Source organism: Glycine max, chromosome 7 (assembly GCF_000004515.6).
Source record: "Glycine max cultivar Williams 82 chromosome 7, Glycine_max_v4.0, whole genome shotgun sequence".
NCBI lineage: Eukaryota > Viridiplantae > Streptophyta > Magnoliopsida > Fabales > Fabaceae > Glycine > Glycine max.
In genome coordinates this window covers 42,317,566-42,333,875 of record NC_038243.2, presented here as the reverse complement: position 1 = coordinate 42,333,875, position 16,310 = coordinate 42,317,566, and the positions used below count along the sequence as shown (strand labels likewise).

Sequence of the window (16,310 nt, the reverse complement as noted above, 5' to 3'; positions counted from 1 at the left end):
GTTGTTAAATTCTTGAGATGGCTATGCAATCAATTCAATTGAATTGAAAGGCCAACGCTGAGAAAGAACCAAGTTTTTTCGACGTTTTGATATTTGAGGATTCTAATGCCTCACTCGTAAAGTGTGATACTTGTACGTCCTATATCATATATATATTATTTGATAAAGTGGTTTACATTATCGCATCATATCATTCATTTAATCAAATTTAATAAAATATTATATAATTAATTTTTAAATTAATTAACTATAATTAAATATTATCTAATAATTTGATATTTATTTAATAAGATAATATAATCTAATTATTTCTAATAAATTAGTTTCATAATTATCTTTTATTTAATATTAGAATAAATCTATCCTTTATCAAAATTAAAATAAATATATCTAATCAAATATTTGGTATCATACCTTCAATTATCATTCTTTTGGAATATTTAATATCAAATTATATATAATTATATTAAAATAAATATGAGATATACTTGTTTTAATTTTGATAAAAACATATATTTATTTTAATATTAGATGAAAGATAATTACGAGATTAATTTATTAGATATAATTAGATTATATTTTCTTTATAAATTATTATAGATATGTGAATAAGTTCTCTATTACTTTTTCATAAATATTATTAGTGTGTTTGATTAACCATTTTGTGCCGCTAAAATAAACATTCACTCATTTTATGATGGAAAACGTAGCGGCAACCTACATTAGTATATCATTCAGTTGCATGTTTGTTTATGTTAGAGACATATTTTTTTTAAAAAAATAAAAGTGAAGCAAACAATAGTACTATTTTTCATTATTTTTATTTAGTTTTTACCACTAGAAAATAAGTTTTTTAATAATGTTTATTCAAGATTTTTAACATCGATTATTAACCAATTGAAATTATCAACTTTACAATAATTAACATCGATTATTAACCATTGAAATTATCAACTTTACAATAATCAACATTCATATCGATCTTTAAAAAATTGATGTTGTTTTGCCAAAAAATAATATTAATTTTTATAAAAACTAGTGTTTTTTTTTATTAAAATAACTTTGATTTTTCTAAAAATCAATTTTCACAATAACATAGTTTTTTTTTCCAAAAAAACTTATGTTGTTTTTTGGTTTTTTTAAATATTTTATCTATTTTTTAATTACCAACCTATAATTATTCATATCACACAGTTTATTTTATCGTTCAAAGTTATAAAAAGTTATTCATAACTGCATGTGTCTTCATTATTGATTCAACTGAATCCATATATGGTGGGGTGCATCTACTGCCATGTGCCCCTTTCTCGCGATCTAGTCTCATTCATTTTCATACATAAACCGCTTTACTAGGATCACAAACAGACATGGTAACAATTAACGAACCAGTTTTCTCATTCTCATCTCACCCTCTGCTTAATCTCAACATGGCAAACACCAAACACATCGAACGCTTCGACGTTGTTCAGGACGATTCCGACCACTACTTTCTATTACCAGCTGGTCCCAATCCATATTGCTTCACCAAAGCAAGGAGCGACGTGCACAAGAGGATCATGAAGCAGTGGAGAATCCTGGCCAACAACAACCTTCCTGAATCCATCTACGAGAACCGCATCGATTTGCGCCGAGGGCAGTGATCGTAGGCGCCGCGGGCAGTCCCTACCACGATGGACTCTTCTTTTTCAACGTCGCATTCCCTCACGATTACCCTACCCACACTCCAGAGAGGTCCATTACCGCTCCTACGGGTTCTCCATCATCCCTAACCTATACAACAACGGCCACGTGTGCTCACCTCATCAACACGTGGGTGCGGTGCTTTAATTTTTCGCAGACTGATGCGGAACGCTACTTGAAGATGGAAACGAGTAATGTGTTGTCCAAAAAAATGGGGCATGTTACTAACAGAAAGTACAGGGTTATTGTGAGCAAGGTGATTGGGAAGATAAGGAAGCTTTATACTTCAAAGTTGAAGGCTGATGGAAAAAATTGATACCACCATGTTATCCGAGAGGATTAGAGGAAGTTTGGTACTCACGAAAGCGTAGTATCTCCAGGGTAACAGAAGTTGAATGGAGATCAAAGTAAGAACCCAATTATTAGTCTTGGATTAAAATCAAAGGGTAATAATTTGAACACCCCGTATATTATAAATATGGGTATAAATGAGCCAAAACGAGTTCAGCACTAGAAATTTGAATTTGAATTAAGAAAAAAAAAATAAGTGATTCAAACTTGACTTATTTGACTTATTTATTTAAATGAACGTCATTAAAAGTTTGGGTTTGATTTGTATACAAAAATAAAGTTTGAGATTTTCTTATTTAACTCATTTATAACTTAATTATATTTTTAATTTGTGAACTTTTTTTAAAATTATTTTTTAAGTTTATCAATTTAATGCTTAAGAAAATAGTTTAATACTAAGTAATAATTTTCAAATAAAAATATTTCTTAAACATGTGATACTATATATATTGTAGAGTCTATATATGTAATTCTACTTTATATATATATATACGAGCTAATGATGTCAATTGCCAAGCTTGTAAATAGTTGAGTCTAATAAGTTTGAGTTTCTTTATTTAATTAAATAAACAAGTTTAATTGAGTATTTAATTATTCAACTCAAATACTTCATAAATAGTTTGGTTCATTTATATCCATTATTACAAACATATTTCACAAATAGTATATTTATAAAAAAAACTAAAAAATTTACTTACAGAATAAGCATGCTATAAGGGAACATTTACACCAAGTAATTAGGGGTGACTCATGAACTTGAGAAGTTTAAAGCAAATTTAACAATGATATCTTTTATTTACTCATAAAATAGTTTATTAAAATTATCATTGTTTTATTTAAAATTAATTTTTTGGACTTTTTGTGATGCAAAATTATCAATTAAATTACTGTAATTAATTTTTCAGGCTTAGGAATTTTTGGACAAGATGTAGCTTTTTGTGATTTTTCAAGATTTATGAACTTTTGTGATCTTTTTTTTCTCCTAAAATCCTTCTTTGGGCTGCTTGGACCTTAAGTCAGTCGTGAAAATAATGATCCACAAATATTCATTTATTTTAAATATTTCACCAATAGTTCTCTCATTTTTGTTTATCTCTCTTCCTATTACATATAAATCCTATCATACATATATTTTTTTCTCTCTCCCTAAGTGTCTCATAGCACAATGAGTGTTCACTTAATATTTTTCTTTTACACCTTTTAAAATAATAAAGGACTAGATTGTAACCTAAAATGAAGATAAGGAATCATTTTGCATATTTTAAAAAATAAAAGATCAAATTGCAACTTAAAATAAAGATAAGGGACCAACAAAATAATTTGGCCAAGAAATAAAGCAAATAAAGTGAAGCAAGGGTGCGTCAATAACATTAATAATAAAAATGGGGATGCGAATAAAAAATTCCCTAGTCCCCTTGCTATGATTTGAGAAGCCCAATGAAATTCAAGTACCGTCCTCAATAAATTGGGATCTCAATCAGCGGAAAATAAAATAGAAACCAGGAATAAGAAGAAAAAAAATGTTCTTGATTTTTATTATAGCTACTTTAAATTTTTACTTAAACCGATTTTCTAATTGGTTAAAGCTTTGAAAAAATTACATTAACTGAACGTGAAAATTTAACCTCATAATTACGCGGTTAAGATTTTTTTTCACCCTTATATTCAGAACAGCCCTATATATAAATCCCCGTAGAATATCCTATATAAAAGTACAAACCCTTTTCTTGAGAGAAGGTATAATCCTTTTCCAAAATCAAAGTGCATTTAGATGAATTTTCCCTTTTAATTTTCACCCTAGTTAGCTTTTTAACATATCGAGCAAATTGGTTAAAAGGGACCAAGACCAACGATAATCTGAGCATATTATTGTGTTTGGTGGAAAAAAAAAAGAAATATGTAAAAAATATAATGAATGAAAATAGGAAAGGGAAAATTAGAGTGAATAACAATAAATTATGACAATTTTCATGTTCTCTTTTATTTTCTCTCCCTTTTTTATTTCTTTTATATTTCAATATGCTACCAAAGAAAGGGAAAATTTTCATGTTTTTAAAGTATTCCAACATGTGAGTCTGGGTTTTTTGTGTAACTAGCTTGGTACCCCGTCCTTTACACGACATTAAATTCATTTTTTATAAGTAATTTTTTATATTATGTCAATAAATATTTAAAAATATTTGTATGTATACACATGTTCCAAAAAATTATTATTATGAGAGGTGTTATCCTCAATAGAATCTTCTTTATTTTAGTGATATTTTGCATGCTTCATTTTAACTTTCTTTTTATAAAAAAATTGATTTAGTTTTTTTTTTAAACCGCATTTTTGGTAGGATGCATCTAGTGACTTTGTAAATAACTAATTTTTGTCAAAAAGTGACATTTATCCACCCAACAAAACCTTCGTCAAAGATAACATTATAATTAATCATAATTTAACAAAAAATTAATGTGTTGAAGTTAAAATTAAATCATTTAATTAATATTTAAGTTTGATACAGATCAGAAGTTATATTATTGGTTAAACTTTACTTAACTCATAAACTAGATTAATAATAATCTATTTCTTCTAATAAATTGGAGGATTAAGAAAAAAAACTTTATAATTATTTTATACAATGTTATAAAAAAACACAAATCAAGACCTAAAGAAAGTCAAGAAAGCCAAAAAATAATAAAATGATAAAATTTGTAATCAAATAAGAAATGAGAACAAAGAGAAACAAAATATGTTAAAAAAAATAAAAAGATACGATAATACAAAATTCTCATCCACTCACACACATATAGATATAAATATAAATATTATTTAATATAAAATATATTGAATATATATTTTTGAATCAACCCGTTAAAAATTAATATAATATTTAATGGAATTATTAAAAGAATGATAAATAAAATCTTTAATAACTAATTTGTTTGAATAAATCAAAATATATATATATATACTAACTATATATCATATAATTAATTTAAGATCTAATAGAATGATTAATTAAATCAATTTAATATAATAAAATAAATATAAAATTTGTATGAATTAATTGAATTGTTTGGATGAAATAAATATGAGTTATGCGTAATATTCTATAGCCACCGAACATGATCATGAATGCGTAACAAGTGGGGACTTGGCTTCCAATATCTTCCATTTCTTGTGCTTCAGTGCTTCTCTCCACGACATCAACATTGATGATGGCATTGTTTCTGAAATTTCAGTTAGCTAGAAATTAATCTAGCTCCCGTGAAGAAACATTTCCAACCTAAGCATATTACTATGCCTATATATGTTTTGCAAGCATTTTCCTTCTGTTTGTAACATTTATAATACAGCATGTAATCAAACTGACCCCATATATATATAGTGATCATATATAATATTCCTAGCTTGTACTTGAGTTCCAATTCTAATGGAGGCTTATTCAGGTTTAGACTGTTGTTATTCTTTAGACTTGCTATAGTGCTTGTGGATGGACAATATATTAATTAAAGCAAATTTGGTTTTAAAACGCTTAATTATATTTGTATTTAATTTTTAAAATTTGGTGGATTATCATTATATTGTATTTTAATTAAATTTAAAATATTTAGTACATTTTTAATTTTAACAATTTATTTTACGTACTAAGATGTTAGTTGGCATATGGGGTGTTTGGTTCGTGGTGGAAATATGAAAAAGCTGTCACGATCTAACGTGGCTTTCAATTCACCGTGAATATGAAGTTTTGCACACGATCACTTTCTAATGTCCCGCTTAAACATAGTTGTTAGCTTCTATAGGGGCTTCGATCTAGTTGGGCCTTTTGCCCTTCGTATGCACACACTAAAAAAAAAATTAACGAATTTTCAATGTAATAAAAAAAATTCTATTACCAATTTAACGAATTATTTTTTCTAACCTAGTGTATAAAATGTAAAATTTAGTTTTTAATATTTATGGTTGACTGAGTTATGAGTTATATTCAATAAGCTATAATTTAAAAGAAGTAATACGATTCACATAAAAAAATTTAATAAAAAAATGTGTTAATATATAAAATAAAAAGGTGTTAAATAACGTCTTGCTATAACATATTTTAAAAATAAACTTACTATAAATAGATATTATCTATATCAATTGGCAATACATCTAATTGATAGTTTCAATCCAATTGCATTATCCCGTATATTTTTCAGGTTTCTTTTTTTACAAAACATAGACTTTTTATACGTTAAATGATATAACTTTTTTATATATTTTACAAAACTTCTTAACTCTTAATACTTTATAAAAAAACATATTAAATAAAAAATTAAATGTATTAAATGCCTTAGAAACATAAAAAAAATGTAATACTTAGCATACAAAATAAGGAAGAAAATTAATATAGAAATAGATAAAATTGTATTTTTATCCCCTAGTTATTTTTAATTTTGATTTTAGTTTTCTTTTAAATTTATTTATGAATTTAATCCTTCAATTATGTCAAAGCCTATACATGTGATTCGATCCAAATTAAGAAATCTTCAATGTCGCCTGTTACGTTCTGGTTAAACGATAAACATAAAAATATTAAAATTGACTCTTGAACGTAATTTTTCATGTCGCGTGACACATGTCAATCAATGTTTCTTTGTGGATAACATATACTAAAAGACTAAAATCACTAAAGGACCAAAAATATAATTTTGCACAAGATTTAAAATTGTTTTTGCATGGGCGGATAAAAGGTGATTATATTCTATGCATTGTCCTGCGTTCCCTGACACCGTAACAGGCCGAGGAAAGCGAAATGCCGAAATCCCATGTAGAATCCGTAGTTCAAAATGTTCAAATGAAAGACAAAATTTTGATGTAGAATTTAATTTCATTTAACACATAATTACATTAAACAGAATGATAACCCCAAGTCAATTTACGTCTAATCCTTGTTTAGTTGTTCGCATAAAACTTATATTCTTGATAGAGGGACAAGGGCAAGTGCGTCTTTGTCCCTTTTTTTGTTTGGATGATTAATAACCGGTCATTATCCCATAATATGTCGATTACCTTATACTATGAGTCTAGGACTATAAAAGAAATCATAATTTTTGCCTCGATTAAATTTAAAGGACACCTGGTAATTAATTAAAACAGAAAAGGAAGAAGAAAAAAGGGCTTGAGATATGTATATTAGGTATCCCTTATTCCAATAGAGTTGCTGACATAATCCGGCTATGAGTTAGTTATCTATATTTATATTATTTTTTCATCTGCAGAAATCAACTTTAAGTATTAAAGAATTTATAATAATTAATGTATACTATTCAATAAAAGGAACTAATTAAACTTTTTTGATATATTAATTAATTGTTTGATATTAGTTGAATAGTTGTATTTAATTATGCCTAGCGCTATTAGCTACTGCTATAAATTCAATCCATTTGTGTATTCAATTTCACTCAGTTTAATTTCAAATATATTTTGAGTTTTTTCTATCAAAATGTTTCTCACATGGACAAATAGATAAGTTCTTTTGCTTGTGAGCTTCTTGCACTTGCCCACTTAATTTTCTCTCACTCTGTATATCTCTCATGCATTTTATGTACATCATTTGTTTTCCATAGTTAAATGTTATCTTCGGAAGCTAGGGAGAGAGAAAATAATTAACATCTATTTCTCAATTCTTGTTACTATACGATCATAGTATTAATAGAATACTCACTTTCACGAAGAATTTGTGCATCATTTCTCATTTACTAGCTAGTACAAAAAATATTTCTAATATTATAAATTTATATGGTTACTAGAAAAATAATGTAGTGTATGAGTGGTAAATGTGGTTATGTAATGTTGTAAGTTTTGATGATACTAAAAGCAAATGACATGACAGAAAGACAAAAACAAACTAACATGAAGAATCTTTTACACAAATAAGTCCAACAATGAGAAGATTTGAGACTTAAATTAAATTATTAAAAGGTTTTTTCAATAAGCATATTTAGTCAATTGATTAAATTAAATAAAGTCTTTAAGTTTCTTTTAAAAGCGTTAATTTTGTTTTTCAAGTTCTGGAATCAATGTAATCAATTATCACATCATGTAATCGATTACCATAAATTTAAAATTTAAAATTTAAAATCATAAATTTAAAATTGTACCTTAAAGTGTGTTTTGAAGAGTTACATCTTTTGAAAATGATTCCTACAATAGTTTACAAAATTTTTGCCTATAACTATTTATCATTTTAATTTAAAATATGATGCTTTTTTTTAAAGATCTTGTTAATAATTATGATATTATTGAGAAATCTTCTAGTACTTCAATTTGTAACATTTTCTCTAAATTCAGAAGTGAATTCTTATATTCTTTGTCTAAACTTTTTAAAAAGGTGAGGCAAACCTTATAAGAATAAGAGTGTGATATATCTTGATCCTTGAGAAACTCAAACATAAAGGGTGATGGATCCCAATATGTAAATAAAAATACTTTGTTACAGTGAAGAATTTGAAAGATAATGAAATCTTCAAGTGAATTACCTAGGGATCGGACACATGCACAAGAACTGACCAAACCAGTATAAAACTGAGTTATAGAGATTTTAATTGTTTGTTTTTTCTCTCTTTTTAATCAAGATTTTTATACATTGTTATATTTATCATATAAAAAAATTAGAGTGTATTAACAAACAAAAAATTTATCAACTCAGTTCTCTCTCTTGAGTTCATCGAGAACACTTTGACGGCAATAACATTTTTTAAATATTGGGACAAACATTATACTTCAATTATGACTATAATATAAAATAAAAAAAAACTGGAATGATTATATTAAGAATCAATGTAAAAAGTAATTTCTAAATTAGTTTTTTATCAATCAATCTAAAATGTGGATGTCTTTAAAATTTTCTAAATCCCTGACAAAACTTTCTAGATCATGCACATAGAGGTATATGCAAAATATACTATAGATTGATTCTTCGTATAATCAATTTAAAATGTTAACGTCTTTTTCATATCTTGAAACTCCTGACAAAAATTTCAAAGTAGGTTATATTAAAAATTGATATCTACATATCAATTCTTATATACTCGTTTAGAAAACTCGTTATAAGTGTTTAAGTTGTAGTAATGTGTTAATATTTTCACTCTCGCTCTATTTTTCAAACTCTTCAAATATATGTATGACTTCAATCCGTACTTCCTTATTATATAAATATTGTTTTCATTTTCTAAATGTGTGTTATACAATAATTACAAAAATGTCACTGCACCACTTTCTAAAGCGGTTCCTCAAATAATCGCCGTAAATCACATGTCTTAAAAACCATTTTTCTAGTAGTGATTCATCTTTTATTTAAACTCTAGCCTTGTGTTCACTCCTTTATGAGGTAATAATGTTCTTGATCTCTCTCTTGTTACTTCTTCTTTTGAATGATTCTTGCATACGTTTTCAAATGAAACCTCTAAGTCTAAAGACAATTCTTTAAAGGAACTAGACAGATTGTGCTTGTAGATACCAACACAAAGGTAAGCAGTTTTGTGGGACAGTTTGCTTGAAATGATTTGTCATACCAAACATTGTTAGTCTTCATATTATACTTAAATTAACAATCTTATACTCTTTTTTGTTGCCATCAAAACTAAATGCTAGATCATCTGAGACTTAATAAAACAATTATTTCCACAAACAACAACAAAAAGACCACAAATATTTTCTCTATCTCTCTTTTCTTTTTATTACATGGATCACATACGAAAATTTGCCTATATATTTTAGGATGGAGATATTATAATATTAGTTTCTCAATTCAATTAATGAACGAGGATATTCATTTTCTATTCTCTATTCAGCAACACTTGTAAGTGTTGAAAAAAGGTGGGATGTGCCTCCTTTTGTAGGCAAAATAAACCTTAAAAAATAGTAATGAAAAAACAAAAAATATAAATACAAGAAAAAAAGAACCACAAATAAAAGTTTGAGTATTCGCATAGTTTCAAAAAGGCAAAAAAAAGTAATATATATTTTCAATTTGATTTTATTACAAAACTAGTTTAACTTGTTTTGATTTTGTTTATTAAACAGTAATGTGTATTTTAAGTTAAATGTTATCATTACTATATTCGTAATATCGTAAAATTATTACAAAATTACTGCAAATTACTTCTTCGGGCCTCTTTTATAACAAAAAAACTTATTGTATTTTAGTGTTAAATATAAGTAAATTATAATTTTTTTTTGTCTTATTTAATGAAATTATATTTAAAATATCTTTCATTTAATAAGTGATTTATGTTTGAAATCAAATTTTAAAGGATAATTTAGAAGAAAAAAATATTTTTTTTACATGGAATTGAAAAAATTTCATAAATTAATTTCCTTAATAAGTATGTAATTATTTTTTTCACATAAAAAAGACCATACAAAAATTAACACCATAACAACAAAAAAATAAGAATCACCTGAGAAAAAAAGAACACTCAAAGTGTATCATTTTTTTCAGATAATAATTTATTTCAAAATTACTTACATTAAATTGAAAAAGTACTCAGATAAATATATCAAATTAAGACTAAGAAAATATAAAGAAAAAGATATATTTAATTCATAAATCAAAATAAGATGCTGAAAGCATGCTGAGCGAAAATTCTCCCAAAGACACGAAACTGAAGAACGTGTTTGTACCAACCCAACTATCAATTTTGGTGTTTTTGAAAAAGGAAAAAAGGGAAGGCATTGAAAATAACATCAGCAAACAGAGTCTTCCCCACACCATCCTCTCCCCACAAGAATAAGCCCGTTCATGTTCCTCTACCACCGAACACACCCCGCCACCACCTCTCGCTAACGTGCGCCCCTTCCTTATCCTGCGCTTCGACACCCCTTCTTTTCTTTTTTTACTTTTTCCCTTATTCCCCTTCCTTCATAAGCTCCGCGTTCTCTCTCTCTCTCTCTCTCTCTCTCTCTCTCTCTCTCTCTCGGATCGGAGCGAGGCTGGCGGTTCCGGCGTTGGGGACGTTAGGGTTAGGGTTTCCGAGAGATGTGGTATGCTCCAGGCATTGATGAATCTGTTCTCGCTGTGTTGGAAGCCGTTTGGCCGCGATGCTGATCGAATCGATTCCATCGGAGTTATCGGAAGAGAAGGCAAAGACGGCTTGCTCTGGTTCCGCGACTTCGGAAAATATGGCTCCGGTGATTTCTCCATGGCTGTCGTTCAGGCCAACCAGGTTCTCGAAGACCAGAGCCAGATCGAGTCTGGTCCTCTCGGCACCTTCGTCGGCATCTACGACGGTCACGGAGGACCCGACGCATCAAGATACGTTTGCGATCACTTGTTTCGCCATTTTCAAGGTTCTTCATTCGGAACCCCCCACTTTATACCCACAGTTTCGTTTTTATTTATTTATTTATTTACTTCCACGGTTGTTGTGGTGTGGATTTAATGTGGCCACGTTTTTAGCTTGATTGTATCCTCATGAATCACGAGTAGCAGTAGTAGTAGTAACTGTTACCAGTGGTTTTCATCAATTCGCTTTTTCGTGAACCTTTTTTAAAAGTACTTTTTATACTTTTATTTTTCTTATTGGTCTTTTGAGTCTGAGATTTCCCAGTTACCAAGTACACAGTTAGCATGCAGGGCAATACTGTTTATAAGCTTTTCTTTCTTTCTTTCTTTCTTTTAATGGTTTGTGTTCGTTTTTTATTATGAATCGGTTTTAATAGGTGAATTGTGTAGAACTTTTTATTAGCTTTTCTTCTAATGGGAACGGATTCGGGATTGTTTGGCACATAATGTTGTAATTAGTAAAGTGTTTGGGTCTCTTGACTTTTTTTGTGTTGAAGGCCCATGGTTTTGATGTGGAGCATTCTACCTTCAATTTTGGTTCCTTCATGGGGTATGAGTGTTGGGGTTGGTTCCTCTTTGTCTTTTTCTGTTGGTAAAGGAATGCTTCTTATCTAGCTGTCTTAGATTTCTTGTCTGTGCAGCAATATCAGCTGAGTCACGCGGGGTTGTGACAACTGAGACAATCGAAAGAGCATTTCGCCAAACAGAAGAGGGGTACATGGCCCTCGTGTCAGGCTCGTGGAATGCTCGACCTCATATTGCAAGTGCTGGGACCTGTTGTCTAGTTGGAGTGATATTTCAGCAGACACTCTTTGTGGCAAACGCTGGAGATTCCCGTGTTGTATTGGGTAAGAAAGTTGGCAACACTGGAGGTATGGCTGCAATTCAGCTGTCTACAGAACACAATGCAAATCTTGAGGCTGTTAGGCAGGAACTTAAAGAATTACATCCTCATGATCCCCAAATTGTTGTCCTCAAACATGGAGTGTGGAGAGTAAAAGGCATTATTCAGGTAATGTATATGCTTGTGTCCTCTCAGAAGTCAGAAATTCTCATCTTTCACACATGAAAAGAAGTGCTAGCATAAACATGGCCAAGCATTTATTAATTCATTATATTCTCTATTGTTTTCCATTCTTGAAAGTGCTATGCTATGTGGAAGAGACGTAGATATTGATGCTGAAAGGTGTTGGAAGCTACTTAAACTGTGCCCTGAAAGGCCAGTTTTCTGTTTGTTAAAATTGAATGCTACATATGATCTATGCAAGTATGATGGTCTTAATGATTACACATGTTTCATGTGTATCTCACAGGTGGTTTATGATTTCTGAATCCGTATATGTTAACAGGCCCAACACATGTAAACTGTAAAGCCAAAGTCATATATTATAATTGTTCTTTTACTGTTTCTTGTACATTTTCTACTGTATCATATGTATTATTCATGATGAATTATCGATCCAATTATATTTTTTAAAGAAGCTTCTTATTCCTCAATCCCGTACTATCTTAATCTTCTGCAATGTTTTTCACCAGAGTTCCTTTAAAAACATTATCAGGCTGACTTCCTATAAGAAGATTGTAATTGTCCCCTATTCCCTTGTGAAGTTATTGGTTGGTGCTTAAAATTAGACCCTGCTCCTGTTTGTATGTACCAAATCCCATACTTACACAAGTCTTAATCATTTTAATTTGTTATTTTGATTAGGTATTGTGGCATACAGACACTTTGGGTGTGGGCATGTATGGTTAATGGTTCAGTCCCTGATTTGTGTGATTAAAACCAAACCATAAATGGAAGCAAACTATTTATATTTGGCATAGAATATTCTATTTTTTTGTACGTTTGATTTGTAATGCATTAGTGTGTTAATAATAATAAAAGCAATGGTCTTATGAAAGACGGTCAATATATACTTTCCAGTTTAATTCTCAACACTATTTTACTGCTGAAGTCATATATATTTTATTAGTTAATGGTTCATTAATTCTCCCAAGGTTCTGCTGTAATTATTTTGTTTATCTGTTTTACTTACATGCTCCAAATTTTTTATAGACAAACACTTCACTAACTGTATTTGGTGCAGGTTTCTAGATCTATAGGTGATGTATATTTGAAGCATGCACAGTTTAACCGAGAACCACTTAATGCAAAATTCAGACTTCCTGAACCGATGAACATGCCTATCTTGAGTGCTAATCCCACTATTCTTTCTCATGCTCTCCAACCAAATGATTCCTTCCTTATATTTGCATCTGATGGTTTATGGGAGCATTTGAGTAACGAGAAAGCTGTGGATATTGTAAACAGCAATCCACATGCGGTAAGACTCTTTCTTCCATGTTTGGATTTTCTTGTTGTACTTATTTCTGTAATGGTTGTTTCCTCGTCTGGCCATAAAATGCATGGCTGGGGGGGGCGGCTAATTGAGCCCAGTGGTTGCATAAAAAATTGGATGAGGGCTAGTCCTGTTTATTAGCATTAGTAATGTGAAGGACCTATAATATTTATTACATGCTTTACATGTTGGTCGGGACAAGATTGGAAAATCCCCCCTACAACTTTGATCCGTAATTTCATCATGTCTCTATCTGATTCTGACATGAGAGATTGAAGATTACTGCTTTTGGTTGATTTGATAGTGTGTAGAACAATAGAAGTGCATGACTAGTGGATGCAGTAATAAGTAGTGTCTGTACTTTATCTGAAGTCTTAAGCTTTACAAGTCATGTATGTTCCTTAATTCCTTTATCAAGAAGTTGCCATATTCCAATTCGATCTTACATTTTATGATGTTCAGATATTTATTTGATCATCACTGTAGCTTTTAATATGATAGTTTATTCATTAATACAATTCCTATGATGAGTTTGTTTCCTACATTCTTACCTTTCAGTAAGTTATTCTTTTTGTAATTTATTATTATTGAATATTTCTGCTAATTTTGCTTCACAAGGTGGTAATACTGAGGTCCCATTTGAATAAATTTCTTCATAAACATTATTTATACGAGAAGAAAATTAAAAGGTATATTGAATCGAGATTCTCCCACAAGTTAAAATCAATTTTTGCACTTAACTTTTATAGGTCTCATCTAACTTCTCCAAAATCTGAGGTGCATTAGTTGAATTTAATTTATGGGAAAAAAAATTATTTTCTTTTTACAAGTGTTTATGGAAAAGTTTATTCAGAGGCCTAGCTCATCTCCCAGCATTTGACTTGTATGAAAATTCAAATCACTCCCCCCACACACTCACCTCTCTCTCTCTCTCTCTCTCTGTGGTCCTTTCCATATTCTATGCTTATTAAAAAGGGAATCATGATGACATTGTGTTATTTCGTTGTTATTCAAGAAGCCTGTTTTATTGAATTCTTTGTTATTCTTCCTTGCGTTGCTATTGTACTACAATTGTGTTACTGCAGGGTAGTGCCAAGAGACTTATCAAGGCTGCTCTCCATGAAGCAGCAAGAAAACGAGAAATGCGATATTCAGACCTCCGTAAGATTGACAAGAAAGTTCGACGCCATTTTCATGATGATATATCCGTTATTGTTTTATTCTTAAATCACGACCTTATTTCCAGAGGCACAGTGCTAGACCCGACACTTTCAATTCGAAGCGCTCTCGATCACTGACTTGTATCACTGTAAGCAGTCTTGTACGAGTTTTTGGCAACTGTACCGATACCTGAAGCATTGGTAGGTACCTGGCTATAATATGTCATTTCTATGGCACATATGGCTTCTGGTACCGACATCATTCTTGAGGCACGAGAATTTATTAAGTTATAACATATTATTAGAAATTTATTCATAAAGAGGAAAAAAATAAATACAAAAATATCTTATTCCCTTTTCTAACCTTATAGTTTTACCCGAAATACTGGATTTTATTTATTTGTTTGTTTTTTTGGCTGAACATAGCTAATCGAACAGCATGTTGATTGAATTCAAAGTTATTTTACAACAAATTATATGGAAAATTCATGTGTAGACTGTAGTGTACATCTGCAAGTTAGACCCGTAATTAAGAAGTATCTTAAAGTTGAAATCTAAGTGCTATTTGGGTCAACGAAAATAAGTAAATAAATAAAATTTCAATTTTATAATGTTGGATTAAAACTTGAAAGTGTTGTCTAATCTGTTCATATAAGATAAGATGTAAAATAAAGCTGGCACAATGAAGAACAAACAAGTTAGCACTTCAATTTCATACGAACGACGGTGTTCAAGATATATAGTTTTATTTATTTATTTTCCTTATAAATTGTTTGTTCTCTTTTTATTCTTGTAGTATAGAGAATTTGACTTATTACTTAAACTAAAGTATGTTTCGTAGACATCTTTAAAAAGTGTTTATATGGGGGAGAGTAAATACCAACTCCCCTAAAAAAAATGGCAGCTCAAAGGAAATTTAGGTTGAGCCAGACTAGCCCATATTCGTGGGCTCAGGGAAGTCCAACTGGATGACCCAATTTACCAACTCTACTATTCACAGTTTTTTTGAAATAGCCAAATGATTTTATTAATAAATGCATTAAGTACAAGGTGTACTAAACCTTATTAGTACCAAAACCAGCTGCACGTAAGAATGACAAAATTTACTCGGATCCAACATGTATTTGCAAAAACATTTGTAACCAGAGAAGATAATTACCTGCATATTAGGACTAAGTATGGGGGTGGGTATTTACTTACAAATTTATGCAAGTACGATGAAGTAAAGATAGAAGCAGCAACAAATGAAAGTGTTTCGCGAGAAAAGGATTAGAGAATATGGAAGTTGTTGTGACAAAGGGATGTGACTTCCATGAATTTGCAATGGAGGGGTGTCATGACTGTCACGATGAAGTAAAGCAATTAGAGCATGAACGAGCAGAACACAAAAAGCACTAAGGATATAAGTATGAAGGATTGGCAATAAGAGGAATGTTGCATGATTGGGGTCAACAGTGGGAAAAATCCAG

The 16,310-nt window shown here is 29.9% G+C and overlaps 1 protein-coding gene across 3 annotated transcripts; it reads left to right on the top strand.

The window, feature by feature from the left end:
* Window positions 1–10,388: 10,388 nt before the first annotated feature.
* Window positions 10,389–15,149, top strand: LOC100790813 (probable protein phosphatase 2C 42). Of its 3 annotated transcripts, none has more exons than XM_006583933.4 (4): window positions 10,389–11,347; window positions 11,984–12,354; window positions 13,430–13,666; window positions 14,767–15,149. In XM_006583933.4, the coding sequence occupies exons 1-4, from the start codon at window positions 11,044–11,046 to the stop codon at window positions 14,977–14,979; spliced, it is 1,125 nt and encodes a 374-aa protein (XP_006583996.1). In that variant the 5' UTR covers window positions 10,389–11,043; the 3' UTR covers window positions 14,980–15,149. The 3 variants fall into 3 exon arrangements, with proteins under 3 accessions (XP_006583996.1, XP_014633695.1, XP_025985127.1); XM_014778209.2 differs by having other exon boundaries at window positions 11,195–11,347; window positions 11,967–12,354; XM_026129342.2 differs by lacking the exon at window positions 10,389–11,347 and adding an exon at window positions 11,362–11,892 and having other exon boundaries at window positions 11,967–12,354.
* Window positions 15,150–16,310: the final 1,161 nt, after the last annotated feature.